The 23,991-nt window shown below is 45.7% G+C and overlaps 2 protein-coding genes across 7 annotated transcripts in view; one reads left to right on the top strand and one right to left on the bottom strand.

Moving 5' to 3' along the window:
- PPME1 (protein phosphatase methylesterase 1) overlaps positions 1 to 6,058 on the top strand; it is a 73,406-nt gene extending 67,348 nt beyond the window's left edge. For 2 of the 6 annotated variants that reach the window (XM_036258619.1, XM_036258620.1), the window contains exons 12-14: positions 1,586 to 1,650; positions 2,256 to 2,323; positions 3,261 to 4,468. In XM_036258619.1, coding sequence (XP_036114512.1) covers positions 1,586 to 1,650; positions 2,256 to 2,323; positions 3,261 to 3,279 — 152 coding nt within the window. In that variant the 3' untranslated portion in view covers positions 3,280 to 4,468. Of the gene's footprint in view, positions 1 to 1,297; positions 1,324 to 1,585; positions 1,652 to 2,255; positions 2,324 to 3,260; positions 4,469 to 5,889 lie in introns of those variants that run through there. The other 4 variants (XR_004959232.1, XR_004959233.1, XM_036258618.1 and 1 more) reach the window with 3 other exon arrangements.
- A 10,328-nt stretch (positions 6,059 to 16,386) lies between these two features.
- The window catches only part of P4HA3 (prolyl 4-hydroxylase subunit alpha 3), a 37,888-nt gene continuing 30,283 nt past the window's right edge, over positions 16,387 to 23,991 (bottom strand). Inside the window, exons 10-13 of the mRNA XM_036259389.1 lie at positions 23,090 to 23,152; positions 18,787 to 18,855; positions 17,364 to 17,460; positions 16,387 to 16,637 (exon numbers count right to left, since the gene is read on the bottom strand). Coding sequence (XP_036115282.1) covers positions 16,567 to 16,637; positions 17,364 to 17,460; positions 18,787 to 18,855; positions 23,090 to 23,152 — 300 coding nt within the window. The 3' untranslated portion in view covers positions 16,387 to 16,566. The remainder of the gene's footprint in view (positions 16,638 to 17,363; positions 17,461 to 18,786; positions 18,856 to 23,089; positions 23,153 to 23,991) is intronic.

Below are 23,991 nucleotides of genomic sequence, written 5' to 3'. Positions count from 1 at the left end.
CCCACTAGAGTTATGCCAAGACCACCTTCTCTTTCAAAGTATCTCATGAGTATAGAGATTAAACGGCTGTGATGAGGGACATTCCATAAAACAAAGGAAAATGGCAAAGTCAGCATAGACTAACTTCAGCCTTCCCAGTATTGTGTTTAAACCAACTGAATTAGTTATAGAATCTTGGAAACCCAGCACTCATTCATGGTCCAATTGGGTAAATAATTTAGGTTCTCTAAAGTTTAGGTTCCTCATCTGTAAGATGATGGGAAGGTTTGGAAATATGCCCACCTCAAAATAATTGTGAAGATTGCCCAGGATCACATTATTTTATGTGTACTGGATATAGTGTTAGTATGTGTGAGTTCTCCTTGATTTCTTATACCCCTTCTTTCAAAGAGGAATGAAAAATGTGTCCCTAGTTGTTAATCCTGGTGTGGTTGGAATTGTAAATTTTATCAGGTCATTTGCTCAATTATTCATCCAAGACATACTAAGTTCTTGTTCAATGTCTCCCCCTGTGTTGGGCCCAATTAGAGCTATAGAGCAAATAATGATATTAGCCCATCTCCTTACAGAAATGACACACTCCCAGGGAGGCAAGCACCAGTGGCATATAAAATATAAGCTTACAAAACAAGAGGGGCACATGCTGCTCTGTTTGGATTCAACTGCATTCACAGTAGTACATTATGAGATACAGTGTAACTGGAGTAAGAATCACAGAATGTAATGACTAAGAGGGTTTTCAGAGCTTACTCCCTTATTTTGTAAATAGAGATACTGAGGCTCTGAGAGCGCTGAGAGTTTACTCGTTCTACCTTTGTGAGCTCTGGGTCTCATATCCTTTAGTCTGCTCAGGAATCTTGCTATATCAGTCATCTCTGTTTATCCTTAATAACAATCACATTAGTTGCGAGCTTACGGTGTTCCACAAGACAGTGTGAGGAAGTGCCTAGTACAGTGTCTGGCACATAGTTGAGCACTCAAATTTATTATTGTCATAATAAATTTCAAAATCCTTAACATAGTTTACAAAACCTTTAATGGTGTGGTCCTTGCATCTTTCCAGCCCCATTATTAACTCTCACAAGCACCATGTCAAACTTTATTTCCAGGAACAAATACCATTTCATCCTCCTTTTCCTTTGTGTAGGCTGTTTTTTCTGTGTGGGAGTCCTCCCTGGAACCTTATTTGATTATGAAGCCCCCATTCTTATATTCTTCTGGTTCCATCTGTGCAGTTTAATCATAGGAAGTCCATGTTGCATTAAAATGTTGGTTCTTGTGTTTTGCTCCCTACTAGACTATAAATAAATCCTGTGAAGAAAGGAACTGTTTCTTCCTTTATGTCTGGCCTAAAGTAAATGCACATCAGATGGTTGCAGAAAAAAAAAGTGAAGGGAAAATGATTTGTCCAAGATTACAATTACAGGTATTACCATCCTCCTCAAAGGCTTGGTAACTGGGTCTAGAGTATTGGAGGAGAGGAGGGAGAGGTCCTGGGCTCCTAGAGTGTCCTCTGAGGCTGCAGAAGTGGTAAGGAAAGAACTGTTTTAGTCCCTGAAGTTGCCTGGGTTTGTTTCCTCTCCAGGGAAGTTCCAGATGCAGGTCCTACCTCAGTGTGGCCACGCAGTCCATGAGGATGCTCCAGACAAGGTATGTCCAATGCTTGATGACTATGAGAGTTGTGAGAACATCTGTAAGAGTAACCTTGGGTCTCTCAGAAGATAGAACATACCTCTGGATCAGTCTGTGTTGCCTGTAGCTATTGCTGTGGGGCCTACACAGATGCATCTCAATCAGCTCCCTGGCAGCTGGTTGGTCATGGCTTTCTGTGTGGGGCTGAGAAGCTACTAGCACCCTGCTGTTTTATCCTAGGCCCTATGGTTAAGATCTTAAGCTCTACTTCTCCATTACTCCCAAAAGCCAGATGGAAAAAAGGGATAATTGGAATACTAACAGTTAAGGATTAATAATGTGTACTCCCCCTATAGGAATAAAGGTATTTATAACTCTAAGGGAATTAATAAGCCTTCACATCGTTCCTCCTGACTTCTCTGGAGCCATTCCTGGCAGGGATGGTAAGGAGGAGTCTCCTAGCCCTAGCAAGACCCAAATCCTTTTGATCTCAAGCTCCCCAGACCTGTAGGATCTATAAATTCACTATAGAGTCTAAGCTTCCAGCAGAAGCCCACAGGACCTCCAAGGCTGAGGCCTATTGCTAATCTTTGCATGGCTAAGAATAGCTCTCTGTTTTCTAGGTAGCTGAAGCTGTTGCCACTTTTCTGATCCGACACAGGTTTGCAGAGCCCATCGGTGGATTCCAGTGGTAAGGAAGTACAAAGGTTTAAGGAGCCCAACAGTGCTGGCCAATTCCAGTAAAAAGATATTTTTATCTCTCAGGAAGCTGGGATGGGAATCAGTCCCTTTCCAGGCTCTTAGAGAAGTTCTGCTGAGCAAGGCTGGGCAGGCTTTGGAGGCTGAGTAGAGATCCAGAATAGGGTTTTCAACCTCAGTGCTAGTGACACTTGGGGCAGGTAATCCTTTGTGTTGGGGCCTGCCCTGTGCATTATAGGATGTTTAACAACATCTCTGGCTTCTCAGCACTAGAAGTCAGTATCACTGGTCTAGAGGGGGAAAGGCTCTTTGTTGCGGAGGAAGAGAAGCATGGTGACCTAAGCCACACCTTTTGGCCTCACCTCAGGGAGCTCCTCTTCTATGCTACAGAAGACCCTGATCCTCAGAAAGCCCATAGCCTGATAAGGAGTCACACCTGCCAGGTGGAAAGTCTCTTATTTGATTTTGGTGAGGGTCCAGGGGAACCCATTCCCCACTTTCAGGAAGTTTGAAGAAGAAATGTTGAAGACAAAGAAATGGCTTCTGCATTAGAGAACTTGGAGTGCCAGGGCCTGGGAGGTGAGGGTGACAAGGTAGGGTAGGCATTAGAAATGATGGCAGAAGCCTGGCACAGTGAGGCACACAAGTGACTCCCTTATGCCGAACTACCCCTGAGGCAACTGACCATTGATGAATCCCAGGAATCAACAGTAAAGACTTAATTTCTCTTAGTAAGAAGCGTTTGTGGCCCCTGGCCCATTTGGAGCTTTGGTCAAATCAGCAGTACACTGAGAGTAAACCCTGTATACAGCCCTGGATGGGACTGTGGGAGTGGGACAGATTTGTAAGGGCCTCGCTGATCATTAGGAAGGGCTTCCTGGAGGAGGCAGGGTGACATTTGTTTTCCCTTCTCTTTCCATTCTTTACAGTGTGTTTCCTGGCTGTTAGTGACCTGCTATGCGTCTCTCTCTCAACATTGAGCTCTGTTGTAAATATATTGCACCAGAGGCCACTGTGATGCCGCTGTCTCCTCCTCACCATCCTGCCCGACCATGTGACACCGGCTCCCTATAGACGGGCATCCCCCAGATGTATAAACCTTTTTGTGTATTTCTGCCCAAAGCATTGTTTTCCAGGGCCTTTGACCAACATCAGCCTCCCTAGTCCAAGGTTCCCCAGATCACCCCTCCCTCTTCATGGGTTGCCTGCTCTTCCTGCCTTACCTAGGGTAAAGCCTCCATCAGAACTGCCACCCTGGGCTCCTATTCTTGGCATTAGGCAATGCACCTGGGTCCAAATGTCTCCCAAGCCTCAGGGACCTCCATTCCTTGAGATTGTTCTTGGCATGGTCCTGCCCTAGCTCAAGGGATGGGCCTTGCACAAGGTGGTCCTTATTTCTCCCTTTCAAATAAAATACCAGTCAGGTACCTTTTTATCCCAGTCTTACTCTTCTAGGCTTGGAAGACCCATAGAGTCCAGGATCCAATTCTTAGGTACAAGAAGGGTGGTAGATAGCATCACAAGAAACCATCCTGAAAATCAGGTCCAGCCAGTCCAAGCACATGGCCTCCTATCTGGGGAGAGGCCCACCATCCTACTCCCACATGTCTGGGCACCTGTCCTGGGCTGAGGCCAGGCTGCTCCAGGGGCCTCTTGAGCCCTCACCTGTCACAGAGCAACCCAGGTTAAGTACAGCCCATGCACAAAGCCACAGGCTAAAGCCTGTGCAGTTGTTTTTAAAAATCAAATTTAACTATTTTCATCATTGGTCCCTGGAGGTGTGCTGAGTGCCCGCTTGCCTCTTCTAGACCCACACAGCGTATCTTCAGCATTTGTGGTTTCCATGTCACTCTTCATAGAAACAGCCCAGCATCCTCAATCTTTGCCTTTTCCAGCTGCCTCATCACAGCACTGTGGCCTCCCCCTGCTGCCCAGGCACGCCTTTTCCAAGGGCAGGGAGGGGCAGTCTCCTGCAGCCCATCTTTTCTGTGACTGTCTTAGGTGATGCATAGCCCCCTCTACCTTTCACCCAACAACTTCCTATCCCTGTCCTGCTGCACGGTCCAGAGTCTGGGACCTACTTTGTTTCTTTGTTATTTATGACCTTGTTAAAGAAATAAATATCTCCCAGCCTTTATTGATCTAGTCTTTCTCTATGAAGTTGTCCTTATTTCTGCTTATCTGGGGGCAGGGGACAGTTCATTGGGTTTAGTTACCATAGAGCTCCAGAAATCCCTTCCCTACAGCCCATCAGCATTATATGCTCTGCCTGTTCCCCAGGTCTAAAATGCCCAGTGGAATGGACAGGGCCAGACTCCACAGCAGCCAAGGAATCCTGGATTCCAGTCCCATCTCTTCACATTATTTGCTATGTTAACTTGGGCCCAGAACAGGACAGTCTGTGCACTGTTTACATGACCTCAGCCACACATGGCTTAATATCTGCCAACACCAAAACTTTGTCCACAACCCAGATCATCTCCTGAGCTCTAGACACTTAGGTCCATCTACCTCCTCATATCTCTCCCAAATGACCAAAAGCCACTCATGTTGACCATTCCTAAAACTGAATTCACCTTCCCCTTACAACTAACTTGTTCCTCCTTCTGTGTTTCTTAGCTCAATAAATGATAGGTACCACCATCTCTCCAATTATCCAAACCAGCCAGCCAGAGATCCCTAGACAACTCTCTTACACCCATCTCCAGTCTACCACCAAACCCTAGCTGAGGCCTCATCTCGCAGATCACTTCAGCACCCTTGCTGATTCCCTGTCACAGCCCCTCCCTTGGTCATTGTCTACACACTGTTGTTCTCCTCCAAGAAGGCTTTGGGGCCAGGCTGCCTAAATTAGAATCCAAGGCCCAGCTGTTATGGTTTGTATGAGATAGCTATGGTCTGTGCTGCAGTTTCTTTATCTGTAGGTGGAGATTAGTAGTATCTACTCACAGGGTCTTGAGGACCACCCAAGTTAATATAGGTTAACTGGCTCTTTCAGAAACTGGCACAGGGGAAGCACTCAATAAATAGTTCCTGTTATGTCACTCCTATATTGTATTTAAGACCTTTATTAAGACCTTTATTACTCAAAGTGGTCTCTGGGCTAGTAGTATCAATATCATCTGGAAACTTGTTGAAGATTTTGTCTCCACCCCATACATATTAAGTAAGAATTGATTTGTATTCTAACAAGCACATTTATTCTGAGAAGTTCTGGGTTAAATGGTCACTAAATATTTCAGGGTAAAGCATGAGGTCCCTAGCAGAGAAGAAAAGTGCTTGTGTGTGATCTCATCTCTCCCACCAGTCCCTTGGGGGTAGAGAGGGCGTGTGTATGTATGTGTGTGTGGGTGGGTGGCAGGGTTCCTTTGAGGGGCTGTGGGCCCTTTGTCCACAAGGGGGCAGCATGATCACATGCATGATTTTCAGGGACACAGTCACTTTTGTTCACCAGGCAAGTCAAAATAGTCATCAAATTTTAATCACCTAATTCACACACATTTCATTTCATCCTCACAACAACCCTATGAGGTAAGTGATGTTATGTTCCTTTTACAGGTGGACAGGTCCAAATTCATACAGCTCAGAAGTGACAGTATCAGAATTCAAACCCAGGTTGTTTCTTCCTCATACTGCCTCCTGGACAATACATGGGACACTGGGCAGAGGTCATTTTGGTCCAGATACTGGACTTAAAAGAGCAAGAGGATGATGACCATGGAAATAAGTCTTCTTCAGACTTGATGGATGGAAAAAGAATGAATGAAATGTCTGTTGAGCTTTGTCTTAGGTACTACGCTAGTCATATCTCCTTATACTTTGTATCCTTATGAAATATAGGCATTATCTACAGTTTAAAGGCACGGAAACTGACACTCAGAGATCTGAAATGACTTGCCCGCAGCCACAGCTAGGAGGGCAGCATCTTTGTCTATTGAGTGTTTTACCACACCCCAGCAGAGAAGGAAACATTCGTATGTACACGCAACATATATTTAATGAGCACCTACTATGTGCTGGCTGTTACAACATCCTTGAGCCTATAGGTCAGCACTATGAACTCAGGAAATAAAGGAGACCCCCCTTGATGTTTTAAAAAAATTATTTTTTATTAATCCTCACCTGAGGACATGCTTAGAGTAAGGGAAAGAGAGAGAAACATCAGTGTGAAAGAGAAACATCGATGGTTGCCTTTGGTGCATGCCCTGACTGGGAATATGAGCTGGCAACCTTTTGGTGCACAGTATGACACTCAACCAATTGAGCCACTCTGGCTGGGTGACCCCTGGACCTTTTAAGTGAAGGATTGCTACAGAGGCAGAAGGAGCATGTTTGGGTGAAACCCAAAGGCCATTCTGTTGCACACACACACTGAAGAATTCCCAAGGAGAACTTACTGAAAAAAGAAGGTAGATGGCTGGGTAGTTGGTTAGTGTCATCTCAATACACCAAGGTTGCGAGTTTGATCCCTGGTTGGAAAACATACAAGAATCAACCAATGAATGCATAAATAAGTGGAACAACAAATCTTTCCTCTCTCTCTCTCTCATATATGGATTTTTTTTTAAAGTAGGCAAATTTGGGGGTAGACAGATCTAATGGTAGAGGGAGAACCTTGAGATTGAGAGGACTCAGACAAAGGCATGAGGAGAGCTGGCATGACTTCTTGGTGTTATGTTTTCCAAACCTGCTGTTACAAGCATTTGTTTCCTGACTAAGCAAACCTAAAAACCTATTCTGTGCCAATCTTCCAGTGGATTTGGGAGAAAGCAATAAATACATAATGAAGCCCTTTAAATTAGCTCATAGTCTAGAGAGACCATTATAGAAACAGTGACTACGTTGTACCGAGGGAAAGGGAACAACCCAACCTTTGGAAACAGGTCAGAGGTTTCACAAAAGAGGTAGCATTGAGTTGAGCTTTGAAGCATCACAAGGTGGAGGTAGAAAAGGACAGGAATACACTGCAGGTAAAGGCGACAGCATACCCAAGCCCAAGAAACTTGAACGTCAGGCTGAGAACTGGTAGATTAGTGTGACTGGAGGAGAGGCTGTAATATGAGAGGCAGCTGGAGGCAGGACCCCAAGGCCTTGAGTGTCGAGAATGGGGAGTTGTTTAAAGTGAAGGAACTCTAGTATCTCCTGTGTAGATAGATTGGTCTGCACCAACTAGAGGCAGGGAGTTCAGTAAATAGGCAGCTGTAGTCCATGTAAAAGCCAGCAATACACTTAACTAGGACAGTGGCTGTAGGGATGAGAGGAGGCGACAGGCTCAAGATTTTGGATGTGGAACAAACAAGACAAACTGATTTGGACAGTGAGGTGCAAGGACCCTTAGGTTGGATTCAAGGGCTTGTCATCACAGTTAGGGGTAGGGAGTTAAAATGTCAATACATTAACAAGGGAAGAGCAAAAAGCCTACAACAGGAGTAGAGAGAACAAAAGGCAGCCACACTCTTCCCCACAGGAACAGTGTGTTGTTTGTAAGCTTCCAGCCAACGCTCTGCTCCAGCTGGCTGCCCCATCAGCAGCCAGAATCAACACATTTTCACTCTAGTTCCAGGGCTCAGAAAGTTATGTAAACTCAAGAGGCTCCCTTATTCCTAGAGCTGGCTTTCTGTCCCAGCAGTTTGCTAGAAAACCCCAGCCTGTAGCCAGGCAAAACCAAGGAACCTGAGACTAGCCAGTGGCTGGCCTCTTACACGTGGCTGGAGGGAACAGTTAACTGAGCGATGAACTGTGTGATGGGGGAGAAAGTGTTTTTCCTGATGATCAATGATGATGCCACATATCAACGACTAATCAAGCTTAAACTAACTGACAATTCAGCATGTACCATTTATAAAACGCATTTTCATCCTTCGAGATCTGACGACTCTTCTGTGGAGTGGGTAGGGCAGCAGATTAGCAGTGCCATCCTACAGGTAGAAAACAAAAGCCCTCTTAAGGAAACTGATTTGCCCAAGGTCACACAGTAGCACAGTCTGGACTTGGACTCAGCCACAGAACTTCCAGACCAGTGTGTCTTATCACTCCCAAATCATACTAGAAAAGAAATGGGGGTGAGGCAGGTGAGATTGGGGCTTGGTGTGACAGGACTCACTAGTGGTGACAGGCACTCAGCCACTGACTAGCTGGGTGACCATTAGCACATCACTTCTTTCAGAACGTTAGGTTCTTTATTCAAAAAATTGGGTTGATAATCCTTAAATCACAAGGTGTCATGAGGGTTAAATGAGACTCCAGTATACTTAAGCTGTGCTTCCTGCAGTAGTCAAGGTGAAAAGCAGTAAATGCCATGGTGCTAAGAAGACAAGGAGATGATTAGGAATTCCGAAAGGAGGGGAAACCAAGGCAAAAACCATTGGGTCCTCGTCCCAGCCTCACTAAGTGGGGCTGTTTTCAAGCAGAACAGAGTGAGTTGAACTTGGTGTGCATTTGGGACCTGAATGCTGACCCTCCTCTAGCTTAGGAATGTCCTTGTTTTTTAACAGCTTTTTTCCCCAGTTGCAATAAAATATACATAACATAGTATTTATCATTTTAGCCATTTTAAATGTACAATTCATTGGCATTAATTACATTCACAATGCTGTGTACCCTTCATCACTATAGTCTAAGTCTTCATTATCCCCAACCTAAACTCTGTACCACTAAACAATAACTCCCCTTTCTCCTCCTGGACCCTGTTTTCTCCCTCCAAATTTGCCTATGCCAGGTAGCTCATAGAAGTGGAATAATACAATGTTTGCCCTCTGTGTCTGGTTTATTTCACTAGCATAATGTTTTCAAGGTCCAGCCATGTTGTAGCATGTATCAGAATGTACTTCCTCTTTGTGGCTGACTAGTATTCCATTACATGTATGTGCCCCATTTTGTTTATCCATTCATCTGTTGATACATACTTGGGTTGTTTCCACCAGTTGGCTATTGTGAATAATGCTGCTGTGAACATGAGTATGTAAATACCTGTTTGAGTCCTTTTGGATGTATACCCAAGAGAGGTATTACTAGGTCATGTGGTAATTCTATGTTTAACTTTTTGAGGAACCACCCAAACCATTTTCCATAGCAGCTGCACCTTTTTACATTCCCACCAACAATGCACAAGGGTTTCAATTTCTCCACACTTTTCCAACACTTGTTATTTTTCTTTTAAAAAATATTATAGCCATCCTAGTAAGTGTGAAGTGGTACCTCATTGTGTTTCTCTAACTCTTGCATTCTAAGATAGCCAGATGTGGAGGGAGAGAGTGAGTGGGGTGACCCTGGGCAGAGCCCCCACAGCAGGCTGTGGTGTCAGGCATGTGAGCTAATGCTGGCTGTCCCAGGCACTGGAGGCTTGCCCTGCCTGTCTCTACGTCCACAACTCTAAGAGCCAGAGGGACTCGGGGCTGCGAGAAATCTCTCTCTAACCCCACGCACAGGCAGGCTCACCAGGCTCCGCAGCTCCCTTAGAAAGAATTGACTGAGAAGAGGCAGCAGGACAGATAGTCTTGCTCCTCGAGGGTGAGCAGCTGACAATTTCTGTTTCCTTTTTTGTTGCAAGAGAGTGAAAAATAGAGATTCTGGAACCCTTGAACCCAGAGAACATTGTGGGAGTTTCTAGGCTGATGCTGCCCCCTCGAAGACCATGTGTAATTTTTTAAAGAATATTTAATCTGCCCTGGTCAGTTTTGCTCAGTGGTTAGAGTTCGGCCCAGGGACCAAAGCATCAGGGTTCAATTCCCGGTCAAGGGCATGTACCTGGGTTGCTGGTTCGATCCCTGTACCAGTCAGGGTCATGTGGAGGCAACCAATCAATGTTTCTCACATCCATGTTTCTCTCCCTCCCTCCCTTCCACTCTGAAAAAAAAATCAATAGAGAAATATTCTCAGGTTAGGATTAACTAAAATAAAAGAATATTTTGCCTGGCCTGTGTGGCTCAGTGGATTAGGCATCGTCCCATGGACTGAGAGGCTTGGGTTCGATTCTGGGTCAGGGCACATGCCCAGGTTTTGGGCTCAGTCCCCACTAGGAGGTGTGCAGGAGGCAGTCGATTGATGTTTCGCTCATGTCAGTGTTTCTCTATCTCTAAAAAAAAGAATATTTAATATAATTTTTGATTTGATAAAGGGAAAAAAATCTTGTGTGTATGTGTGTGTGTTTTTCCTGAAACAGATTATGGAACATAAAGTTAGATAACACCTTCTCTCCTGGGATGATATATCTGAATTTCAAAGACTAAAGAAAAAATTATCAAAAGAAAAGGGTATGGACTTTTTTTAGTTTGAGAAACATTAAGAACTCATTATACACCTATGAGTTAGGGAGATAAGCTCCCTCGTCTCCATCACACACGCGTGCACGCGCACACACACACACACTCCTGCACCCACAAACCTTATCCTTTAAGGCCCAAATCAAATGTCACAGGTGTCCATCACACCAGAGATGAGTGATGCCCCTTTCAGACTTTTGTAACATGTTGCATATCCCCTTTGCACAACTATTGTTATTGTGTGGGTTTTCTTCTCTGGGAGTTCTTCAAGGGTAGAGACAGAGTCATGCCAGCATCTCCAGCCCCAGCACAGGGCCTGGCACAGAGGCAACATCAGTGATGCTTAGGTGAATGGATGAGTGAACAACCACACATAAAATGTGCCTATGAAAGCACCATCAGGCGTCGGTACCATCATTTGCCCATTGTGCTCCTGTCCCAAGAAGCACACAGGGAGCTTTGGAATGGAGTCTGAGCCCAGAAATCTGCCTTCTGGTCTTGCTGACACTGACACGTTGTGTAACTGCGGACAAGTCACTCCACCTTTCTGGGCCAGAGAAAACAGCTGCTGCCTTCCGGCCCCAAAAGCTGATAAGCAGATGAACAGGAGGCATCATAGTCATTATTTTAGTTACGCTCTGTTTGAAAATGTGAATAGAAAATTGAAAAATCAAATAGAGAAGGCAGTTATCTACAGGGATCCCTCTGAGCCATGTCCTCAAAGCCTTAACACATTACTCCTTTGAGATAATCTTTGATTTCACCAGGGGCTACCCATTTCAAATGCAAGTATGCCCCTGGCAGGGACAGAGACCTACTGTCACTCAGACCCAAAGGGGATCAGTCTTATCATGCACTTGATGGGAAGGGTCATGTGACCAAGAAAGGGAATAAAAGAGGGATGGGGCAGAGAGGAAGACAGGAAAGGGTCTACTTCCTAAGGGGGCGGGGGGGGGGATTTGTGGGGATTCTAAGGTGTGTGTGTGTGTGTGAGAGAGAGAGAGAGAGAGCAAGAGAGAGAGAGAGAGAGGGGGGTTAGAAGCGGCTGGATGGGAGACCTATCATCAGGCTCCGCTTCCAGCTATGTGAATTTAGGGACATCTTTGAACCTCCTTTTCCTCCCTTGCCAGAAGGAGTGATAATGCTGTGAATGAGGTCAGGGAGATGAAACAGAGGCACAGAGTAGGTGCTCAGGTTTGTCTTCTCCCCAGCCCTTGGCGGATTGCACGGTTTTGCCAAGGTCTACAGCACTCTTCAGGCAAGTGCCCCCTCCCTGTCCCCACTCTGGGATTCTCCCAGCTTGAGCAGCCAACACCCCCAAACAGGGAACTCTTTGAATGGCTCCATGAAAGGGCAGTCTGTGCAGGCTGCCCTTGGCATTGCTGGACAAGGGCCCCCCCAGAATCAACACCCTCTGACTTCCTCCTCCTAGACAGCGCTCTCTGCCCCCTTATATGAGAAAGGGGACAAGTGAGGTAAAAGCTGCTCCCTGTCCTCCACTTTCTCACTCTTTCCATTGCATTCCTGGGGCCCCAACATGGAAGCCCTAAGTCCACTCTAGCCATAGGGTTCTCCCCTTTCTCCCAGCTCCCATGATCCTTAGGGTGAGCACCCCACAGCTTTCCACTTGATCATATCTAATTCTCTATTCTTCTACTCGGGCATGTGCTAATTTTGCCATAAGGGCAGTGAGCCAATCTTATTTTTTTTTGGAATTGAGGTGATTCATTTGTGTATTCAACAAATACCTACACCTGACAGAGTTCTTAGCCATTAGGTATTAGAGGCACAAAGGGTAGACCTTTCCAAAGCCTGGGGAAATGATGGAGGCTCCTCTCAAAAATGGTTGGCACCGATATTGCCAGTGGGAGCAAAGCAACCACAGCAAAAGAACATGTAATGCAGACAATGGAGGGCTAGTTAAAATATTTGGAGATGGACAGACCTGGATTTGAATCCTGCCTCTGTCACTTTATAGCTATGGAACCTCAGGCAAGTTACCTGGTCTCTGCCTCAGTTTTCTTCATCTATAAAATGGGGACCACAGTACCTCTCTCATTGTGAGGATTGAAGGAAGCAAGTGCACCTAAGCTCTTAGCACAGTGCTTGGGCTGTAGTAAATGGTCGATATGTGGTTACTAAGGAACATTAGTCATTAATGTAAAGAATATTCCCTGGAGTGAAGCTTGTGGGGGATATGTAATGCAATGCCAGGAGCCCAGGTTGGACAAAGCTGTTAGAAAAACGGTTAAAGCCCTGGCCGGTTTGGCTCAGCGGTTAGAGCGTCGGCCTGCGGTCCTGAGAGACCCGGGTTCGGTTCGCGCTAAGGGCATGTATCTCGGTTGCAGTTTGTCCCCGGCCCTGGTTGGTCGTGCGGGTGGCAGCCACTCGATGTGTCCCTTCACATCGATGTTTCTCTCTCTCTCTCTTCCTCTCTCTCCCTCCCGCTCTATCTGAACAAAAAATGGAAAAATGTCCTCGGGTGAGGATGAAAAAAAAAAAAAGAAAAACGGTTAAAGAACAATACAAAAAAGAAAGAAACGAAATTATAAATAAGTTATGCCCCAAGCCACGGCCAGTCCTGTTTATAACTAGCTGCCTACCCACTAAGCGTTGGGGCCCCTCAGCCACATCACTTTCTAGCAGGACACGTCGGAGTTTCTGAGGGCATGGAAACTTGTGCAAATATGAAAGGACAAGGTCTTCCCACTCTGCAGCTGTGGTGCAATGGAGGGACATGGCTTTGAAAGCCATCGAGTGGAAAGCGCACTGGTGAGGGAGACAGAAGACCAGGCCTCAGGCCAAACTCTAGTGTCACCCCAGGCACGCTACGGATCTTTCCAGACTTTGCTTTCTACAATACCTGCTCACCTTTCTTCCCTGGGTGAAGGCATGCTAAAGTGTTTTTAAAACGAATGTACTGGCCCAAAGTAAGGTGGTGCCATTTGTAGCTCTAGGGAGAGTCACTCCTCCCCACCCTGCTCCTCCTGCGCCTCTACAAGCCCTTCCCAGGACCACCCCCACATCCTCAAGACTTGGTCAGTCTCTCCTTATCATGAAGCCTGGAGGGGGGCAGGGGCTGTCGGTGCTCCGCTCCTGTCTCCACTTGTGGCTACATTGTTTTGTGATGATCTGAGGGTCTAGGTAGGGTCAGCATAGAGTTCTTTCCATCCCTGGTGTCCCAAAAAGCCTGGTACTGAGTTCGCACCTTGGTAGTGTTATTTGAACAAACATGAGGCTATCCCAATGATCCCAAGCCACAATGACCCCCTCAGCTCTTGATTGCAGCATTCAATAATTCATCTCTTATTGCATGCAAGATTTTCATATTGTGCTGAAGTAATATTAACTCTGGATGAATTTGTCTCATCTCTCTACTGGCCAACTGCACCCTGCACCTCTCACCCCCACAGCACACCCGGGCCTGGGCCTGCCCCTGCAGAATGCTCAGTGAGCCTGGGCTGCTTCATCTGCAGCCAGACAGTTCTTGGGTCTCAGTCACCTGGTCAAGATGTTTGAAAAATGCCACCTCTTAGACATTGCGAGAGTAGTGGTTCAAAGCACAAGGTTTGGAGCCAGGCTCTGGGATCATGGCAAGTTACCTAACACTCTACCTCTGCCTTCTTTTCTGTAAAATGGGGACAATAACTGATTGACCTCATAGGGTTAGGATGAGCATTAACTCGTCGAGCCCTCAGAGTTTCATAACTCACGTGAGCCCTTAGAAAGGTGCCAATCACACGGGAAACTCACCAAGTTCACCATTGCTGTTAGAAGCTCAGATCCACCCCTCAGTTCTGAGAAGGCCCAGGTCTGATGCTCACAGCTGTGAAGAGAGGGGAGCAGTGTGGCCCACAGACAGCTCTCTGTCTCAGGCCCATTCCTCTGGAGCTGGAGGAAGCAGGTTGTCCGTTTGTGACTGAAGGTAGTAGTTCATGCCACATACGCTGCTTTGGCATGTTGAGTATTTTGAGCCATGGGTATTTGACAAGCAGCAAATGCAAGGGGAGGCTTTCTCTGAACTGCTTATCTGCCTAGAGACAGATCCTCCCAAGGAACTCAGTTGTCATGAATCCCTTCTTGGGAGTTTCATCAACCAGAAAGATGGACTCATCACAGGAGAGAAGACCAGAAGTGGGCACCACACCCAGACAAACTATCAAAAACTATCATCCCCCCCTCCCATCTATTTGTATCTTCTGAGGGCCCATTCATCTTTCCTAAGGAGGCCTACACCCCCCCCCCCATTAGGATGATATTTAAACCTGAATTCTTCACACCCCAGGGAGTTACTCATTTTTCCTGAGTGTCTCCCATGTATACACGATGTATACACATTACACTTCTGTTTGTTTTCTCTTGTTGATCTGTTGTTAATTACAGATGCCTCAGCTAAGAATACAGAAGTTTAGAGGGAAATCCCCTGCCCCATGAGAATAATTTAGTAAGATGACTTCCAGAACTCAGGCACACTCAGCAGAAATACTGGGATGTGACCAGGCGCTCCTCGAGGCTCTGCAGGAGGCTGAACATCAGCACACCGGGACCCTTGCCTTGGGGGCCACAGAGCTCTGGAAAGCAGAAATCCTGAAGTGCGTGGTACAGGTTGGAGGTGGAGGCAGCACACTGTCTAACCACCCAGTCATTTAACTGTGTGGCTTTTTTGTGAGCAACACACACACACACCTGCCCCCGTTGAGGACCCTGAGTCAAGTCGCCTGGACTGCTCTCCTTGCACAAGTGCTCAAGTGCCTCAGTCACTAAACACAGCCGTAGCTCATGCCAGTCCTTCCGGGAAATGCTCCTCTGAAGACTCTGCCTGCAGAAGTGCTGCCTGTCTCCAAAGCACAGCTCAAAGGATGCCTTCTTCATTTATCCAAAAATATTTGCTGAATGCCTACTTATTTCAAACCAGACCTTCCTCTGGGGATACCAAGAGGAATAAGGTGAACAGCCAGGCAAATAAACAAAATTTAGTGGGAATGGGAGCTACAATAGAGGCAGTTACAAAACACACTGGGGTCTTACAGCACTCATCCCGCAGGAAGGCAACTGGCCACAATTAGCACATGAATAAAGTCATTTCAATTCGAGAAACATGTTATAAAGAAAATAAAGTCAGTTAATGTGAAACTGGCTGGAAGGCTGGGTGATCAGGGAAGGCCTCTCTGAAGGGCCATTGAGCCAGGAGAACTGATGACAAGAGCTTGGCCAGGGACGAGTTGAGGGAGCAGTGGATGCGAAGGCTGGAGAGCGGGCCTGGTGTCAAGGGCGATGAGCATGGTGGCTTCGAGGAACAGAACGCGTGTGTCTGGCACGGAATGAGAGGGGCGTGGTGGGAGGTGAGCCAAGCTGAGATTATGGCATAAATAAAATTGTACTCTCCACTGTTCTCACTCAGTGTTGTAATGTAGGAATATTCTCAGTGTGGAAACACTTTTAATGGCTGTATTTAAAAATCATCATATAAAAAAAGAAAAAAGCTGCTTTAAAAAGTATCATATGAAGTACACTCCTGATACAGAAGCACTGTTTGCTCAGTCTGCGGCACAGATCGGGGGGCCGAAGGGCAAAGGCCGGCTCCCACAGGTGTCCTCGCTGCACTGGGCCCCTGGTGTCAAGGTTCAAAATGGCAAAAGCCCCACTGACCAAACCCAAGACTGTTGATATATTTTGTTCCCAACACAGAGTCTCTGATCTCCAGAAACGTGTCTCTCCAGCCTTCTGGCCCCATGTTTGTCTTCTCTGTCCTACTGTGACTCGTGTCTAGAGGAGAGACAGTGTGAATGGTTTCTCAGTGAATTCTCAGGTGTCCCCTGGTAAAGGCCACTTCCCTGCCTCCCCTTTGCGAGGAACACCGTGCCGACAAGGCCTCTTCCAGAGGATGCTCTCCTTTCTCCTCTCCAATTCCTAGCTTTTGGCTTCTGGTTCTCGGGAAAGCCACGGGCCTCCGTCAGCTTCTCTCTCCAACATGTTAGTCTTCCGGGCTTGAGCTGCAGGGTCTGCGGAATTCCTGTCCATACTCGTGTATCCACTTGTTGGCCACTGGGGGAGAATGGGGAGGAGGAAGACAGCAGGCTCAGCAGAGCGACACGCAGTGCCCGCCATGGGTCATGCGAAGGCCCCCTTAAAACCTGCACCCAGGCAACTCGCTTCCTGACTCTAGTCCCATCCCTGCTATGGACTACAAGATGTTACTTCTAGCAGAGATAAACAGCAAAGAGGACACTGTCCCTTGGAAGAAGTCCCTGACAGGTCCTGTCTACTACAGTCTAGTTTTCAAACCCGTGGGTTCCAAGGTCACTCCTGAAAGGCCACCTCCCCCTGGTGCCACTCCAGGGTGATGAGAGAAAAGGGGTGGCCCTTCCTGGTAGTGCCCATCCCAGCATGAGTCCTGCTTTTTCTGTCTTCAGAGCTAAGTGCTCTTGGACACATATATGACATAAACAAGCCCCCTGCTTATTTATCTCTTCCTTGTTTGCATCTCCTCATGGGGAAGCACTTGATGGTTCTCTCCCTGAGATTCAGGCCTGGGACTCCGCACCATACGCTTCCTCAGCCGCACTTAGGAATCCAGGCCTGTCTGGTCAGGGATCAATGCTCGGTGGCAGGATCCCTGCCCTTTGTGGGCTCCCAATTTTGGGGACAACTACCCCAGAGTCTGATTATTTCACTATACACGACACTGTAATGAAGCTTTTGGAATAAGAGGGCTATACAATTTTCCATCCACCCCCACCCCATTCTCACACCCAGAAAGGCAGGCCGTACCCCACTTATCTCCCACCAGGACAGGACAGCCAGCATGAAGTGTGTCACCGTCCCCTTCACCACTCCTGTGTAGGTTCCACCAAAATAGTGCAGCGTTCTGAAAACAAAAGGGCCCCACCCGGGGAGGGGGCGGCTCAGCCCAGAATGTCATTCCTTGAGGAGCACAGGACTGAGAACAAAAGCATGCGTGTCATTGCAAAAAACTGTCCTGCAGACTGCGGGCAGGGCTTGCATAAAGTGGCACAAAGCGGCGTTACGTTGCCATTTACTCATTCATTCATGCATTCGTCGTTTATTGAGGGCCCAGCCTGCTCCAGGCCCTGAGGATGCAGAGACAAACCATGTCCAATTCTGCTCTCAGGAGCTCACAGTCATTTAGGACACACATATAAAAACAGACCAGGACAGGACAATGTGACAAGTGTTAGGAGAAGGGCGAGCACAGGATGTCACTGAATCACCAAGGAGATGCACACAACAAAAACCCGCCAGGTGGAATAAAACATTCCTCATACAACTAAGAAATTAATCCAGACCCGACCCTTCCTTAGGCACTCACTAATAACACCCCCAGGAAGCCAGCATGATCACACTCCCCAGTTTACCAGCGAGGAAGTTGAGGCTTGGGGGCTTTAAATAATGCAACTAAGAAGGAACAAGGTCAAGACTCAAACCCCACTGTTTTGACTCCAAATCTTATCTGTTTTTCCTTCATACCCAGCTTTTTTCCCTCTATACTCCCCATAGACGTACTTTAACCTTGGCCAACCCCGAGCGTTCACAGATACCTGCATTTGCTTAATGAATGATTGGGTTGTGCCGGGCACTGTGGTACGTGCTTTATAGGCATGATCTCATTGATTTGTCCTCATTTCGTTCCCAAATTCAATGAGGGCTGCCACCCCTGACTGATGGATTGGTCTGAAATTTGGGGGAAATATTCACTCATTAAACAAATTCTCACCACACGGCCCTCCTCTGTGCCTCACTCATTTAGTAGTTCTATTGTCATACCTCGTTACTGCCTGTTCCCTCTCTGAGCGCCGGGAGGACAAGGACTGAGGTTTCCTCCGTACCCTCAGTGTCTCCAGCCCTCCATGTTTACTGAACAAATGAGGGAGGGGACCCGTTGCTGTAGGATTCAAAGGTTAATAACAATAGTTCTTTCCTTTGAGGCATTCTATTATAATTGGGAAGGCAGACATGTAATCATCTACTTGTAATATAGGTGTAAATAAAAAAATAGAGACACAATTACATGTGATCATCAAGAAGACTGAGGGGTTAGCTTTGATTCCGGGAATCAGGCAAAGGCCTCTTCTTGTTTCCCTCCCAGGAATAAGCTTGCAAGCACAGATAGCACGAAAGCGAGAATGTTAGCTCTTCCCCATACAACCGTCTGTTGGGACCAGACCCCACTCACCTTGACCACAGGTACGCTAAAGTTGGCATAGATGAAGGCTGTAGCTCCTCCAGCTTCCACCGAGCTCAGCTAAAACACCAGAGGAAGAGCCAGAGTTGAAATAGCCCTGATTGCCCTACTCTGTCCTACCTGACCCCTGATGTCATTTCTGCATAGTTCCCTCCTGGGTTCTCTTCAACTGGAAGAAATACTTACTGAAAGACGATCACCCAATTTAGGAAGTAAGGGAGCCTACTCAATGGCAACGTGTTTGCCTGCAGGGCCACAAGAAGACTACATTTAGGATTCCCCCTTTCTTTACCCTTCTAGCTAACATCCTTGTCAAGGGTTACAATAAGTAGATTCAAACTGAGACCCTGAGAAAGAAATATAGTTTATGTCACAACCCAAGACAGACAGACACACACACACACACACACACACATCCTGAAATAAAGTAAATAAACATTCTTACTACATAAGATACCCTCTGTTATTTTCCATTTCTTTTTTTTTTTTTTTAATTCTCACTCAAGTGTATGTCTCCATTTATCTTTAGATAGAGAGGGAGGGAGAGAGAGAGAAAGAAATATTGATGTGAGAGACACACATCAGTTGTTGCTTCCTGCATGACCCGGACCTGGGCGGGAGACTGAACTACATCCAAGGTACGTTCCCTTGACCAGAATCGAACCATGACTCTTTGGTTCGCTGACCAAAGCTCTAACCACTGAGCCAAACTGGCCAGGGCTATTTTCCATTTCATTTTATTCTTTTCTAGTTCAGAATTCTTAAATGTGTTTAACAGCCCACTAATGGATCATGACCCGTGGCTCTCAGAACACTGTGTAGACTGCAGTTATTAGTTTTGAAAGTTGGGCATCATAGGAACTACTGATGGCATCTTTCCCGGGTCACTCAGCCCTCCTCTAGGAAACCTCAGCTAAGGCGTTTCACTACCAGCATATTCTAGAATTATAGATGTGTTTTCTTAATATGAAGATTTTTGTCTAATTGTCAAAGAAATATATAACATTTTGAAAAATACAGGAAAATACTTAAAAATAATATTATTCATCTTACCATCCAGAAAAAAGCACTGTTATAGTTTACATAGTAATAGTTGACATTTACTGAGCACCCACTATATGTTAGGTATTATAAGTTGTTACAAATATATTGTCTCACTTATTCTTCACAACAATCCTATGAGTTAGGATTGCTATTGTTACTATTCACATTCTACAGATGAGGAAAGAGTCTCAGAGAGGTTTACAAAAGGTCATATAACTCTATGGTGACCGAGCCAGGAATTGAGCTGAGCCAATGCTACCTGACTACAAAGTCCCTGCTCATAACCTTTATGTTATTACATTCTTGAACATTTAGATTATTTTTAAACGTTTGCTATTATAAATAATATCGCACTGGCCCTGGCTGGTTTGGTTCAGCTGTTAGAGCGTTGGCATGCAGACCAAAGAGTCGCGAGTTTGATTCCAGCCAAGGGCATGTACCTCGGTTGCAGTTCATCCCTGGATCTGGTCAGGGTCATGTGGGAGGCAGCCAATTAATATGTTTCTCTCACATCAATGTTTCTTTCTCTCTCTCTCTCTCTCTCTCTCTCTCTTTCTCTCTCTCCCTCCCACTCTATCTGAAGATATTTGGGAAAATATCCTCAGGTGAGGATTATAAATAAACAATACTGCACTGAACATCTTACTAAATAACATTATTTTTACATTTAAAATTTTTTTCATAGGAAAAGAGTCCGAGCATTAGTATTATTGGGTCAAAAGGGTATGCATATAATTAATAATTTTGATATATACTGCTAAATTATTTTCTCACCAGAACTGTGACACAAGAATGTCAACCTACGCCTCACCCTGCTAGCTGTTTCCCAGAACATTCGCAGATCCCACCATAATAGGAGTCAAGATGTTGGCACTCGTTAGAGGAAACTGGACTGACTTTGTGATTCAGAACCCGGAAAGGGCAGAGATTTTTAGCCTTTCTTGGCTCCCCCTGTAGCTCGTTGGGAAAGACAATGAGAGCAACAGTTGGTTCCTGTGTTCAAATAACTAACAAACTAAATGATTCTGTCCTGACCCCCGCTGTCAGCCACTGTGAGTGTAAGCAGGATACAGCCGGGGAGCCTGGACTTACCTGTGTTCCTCCACCTGTGGTTGCACAGTATAGTGGGAAGGAACAACTTGTCCAACAAATTAAAAAGAGAATCTGATCTGTGTACTACGAAGCTCATGAACAGGATTGTGAGATCAGTGGAGGGGCGGGGACAGGAATGTTCCACTGTTTTGTACTGGGACTGAGCTTATGTCCAATCTGAGCAGAAACTCACTAACATGATTTCAACTCAATCCTCCACTTCTTAAAACTTTCTCCCTATAATATTATTCTTACATTCTCCACTTAAAGTCTTTACCCCAACCTAAAGATGACAGAATTGGGCATAATATATACTTCTAGGTCCCCTGATAGCCCTTTGTGGGGGCCTTTACTTACTTTGTCAGGCACAGTGATAGTACATAACACATGAAACTGTACAGAGTGACATCTCCCTATATTATTTCATTGATCTTCAGGACTATTCTGTGAGGAGGCACAGAGCAAGAAAACAAGCTCAAAGGACAGATGTGATTTGTGCTGAGGCCACATGTTAAGGAGCAGAACCAGAATGAGGCCAAATGACTCCAAACCCAAAGTGCATTCCATTCTAGTGTCTCAAATGCTTAGGCCCAAACACACATGCACAACATTTGGCTCCTGTGTTCAAATAACTAACAAACTATACACACTCATACACACTTGCATTTGCCATTTAAAATTGCTGGTCTCTTGCTTTCACGCTATCCTTACCACAGTAACTGGGCCTCTGTAGCCAGGGATCCAGCTGCAGAAGATATTATGGGGATGAAAAACAGATATTAGCCCTGAGATGTCCTATTCTTTGTTGATATCAATATTCTTCACTGTCTGTGGCTTTCAATGCCAGCTTGAGTCATCAACCAGAGCTGCAACCACCTGCCAATCCAAGGTGTGTCCCCTTCCTGGAGAGCTGATGTTGGCTGTCCCTCTGTGCCTGGTCAGATTGCTCAGAATGACCACTAGAGGCCAAACACCATCGGCAGTGCAGCCTTCCAGTTCTGCAGGAAGTATAAAACTGAGCCACAAGAAGAAACATGTTGGAATTGCCAGCGCTAAAGTCTATAGAGTCCCGGCCTCTGATGGCCCTTTCCTGGCTATCTCGTGAGCAGATACAGCACTAAGAAAAGAGGGAATTCTAGGGTAAGGGGGTGTGCTATTCTAATGAGCCTGAAAACAGGACTTCATCTTTGGGCGTTATGTAGAGCCCTTATATTCAGCATGTTTATCCCCTCAGTTAATACTAATATACTTCTTGCAGTTTAAGTAACAGATGATTGAAATTCTCACTTGTCTATAAAACTCACATGATTGGAAGGGAAGGGATAGGGGAAGTCATAAAGACTAGTATCAAATCCTGTAGAATCAGGTCAAGAATTAGAAGAAGAGGCCAATTTATTTTTAAAGAGGGTGTAATGTAGATTTTAGGGGGAGATAAGGAAGAGAATGTTCACTACTTATGAGAAAGCAATACGTACTGAGTTTTTCTGCAGGCGTGTCTGTCCTTCCCTCCTGTAATCTCAGCTGCCTCTCCCCCTTCTGCTTCCCCTCCCAGCTACACAGCCTCTTCCTGTGTTGTTCAGGTCCCTGGATCTCTTGACCTTCAGTGTAACCCCATTTCCTGCCTAATCACTGCCTAGGACAACGTCAGTCGGAGGTCTACACACTGTAAGCTCTTTGAGGCCAGGAACTCTTTTTTTAATTTTTTTTAATCCTCACCCTAGGATATTTTTCCATTTATTTTCCAATGGAGTGGGAGGGAGTGATAGAGAGAGAGAGAGAGAGAGAGAGAGAGAGAGAGAGAGAGAGAGAAACACCGATGTGAGAGGGACACATCGACTGGTTGCCTCCCGCATGACCCCAACCAGGGCCGGGGACCAAGGTGCAAAAGAGGTATGTGCCCTTGACCGGACTCTTTGGTCCACAAGCCGACGCTCTAACTACTGAGCCAAACTGGCCAGGCAGAAGCCAGGAACTCTTGATTTGTACTTCTTTGTATCTCCTATAGTGTTTAACAAAAATGTCTGAAATTCACAAAAATCCTGGAGATTTTTCAGCTGCAAATACCAGATAAAATCAACATCTGAAATTGCTTTGAAAACCATAAAATAATAGAGAGACATAAATTAAGTATGAAGCCCTGACTCAGAGCAAGACTCACATAGATCATAAATGTTGCAACTCGGTTCCCAGACTTCATTCTGTACAGCGGGCTGCTTGGTGACTGAAACAAGAATAAAACATCATTATTTTATGCATCTGGTACCAGAGTGACAGCCGAGATTCCACCATAAGACAGGGAGGAAAAAAATGGAGTGTCACAGATGGGACATAGTCTTGAGCTACACCTACTTGAATTTGTACCCATCTGTGCTTTTTTGGTGCTTAATATACTTTTTTTTTCTTTCTAATTTATTAGTCACTCATAAGACAGAATTCCATGCCAGTAGTGAAAGTATTGAATGAGGGGTTAACTGCACTTCAGTTTCTTGGTGAAATAAAGAAATTAACATACAAAATATTACAGATAATTATTTTGTAGTAATACCAAGTCATAAGACTGTAGTTTCCAATTATATGTTGAAGAGATGCACCCCCCCCCTTTTTGTCATAGAACAGTTTAATTGAAATATAATTTACATATGATGAAATTCACCCAGTGTAAGTGTACTTGTTCAACGAGTTTTGGTAAATTCTAACAGTTCTGCAGCCATCCCACCAATCCAACGTTACAACACTTCTACCAACTGAAAGAGTTTCCTTCTCTGTCTGCAGTCAACCCCCACTCCTGCCCCCAATACTGGGCCACCGCTGATCTGCTTTCTGTCTCTTTAGTTTTGCCTGTTCTAGAAATTTCATATAAATAGAATCACAAAATATACAGATAAAGAGCAACTAGAGGAAGGGCACTCATCCCTGGGAAGTCCCCGAGTGAAGCAAGATAGAGAACTATGGCAGGCCACATTCTTCTCCCACCAGCAAATCGCGGGGAGGGGAATGGTGGTACATACGAAGAGGAGTTCCCGGAAACCAGCTTGAAACCAAAGCTTTCAGATCCTCCTG

Source organism: Molossus molossus, unplaced genomic scaffold (genome assembly GCF_014108415.1).
Source record: "Molossus molossus isolate mMolMol1 unplaced genomic scaffold, mMolMol1.p scaffold_m16_p_13, whole genome shotgun sequence".
NCBI lineage: Eukaryota > Metazoa > Chordata > Mammalia > Chiroptera > Molossidae > Molossus > Molossus molossus.
Note: the sequence above shows the minus strand (reverse complement) of the source record. Positions and strands in the feature narration are given on the sequence as shown.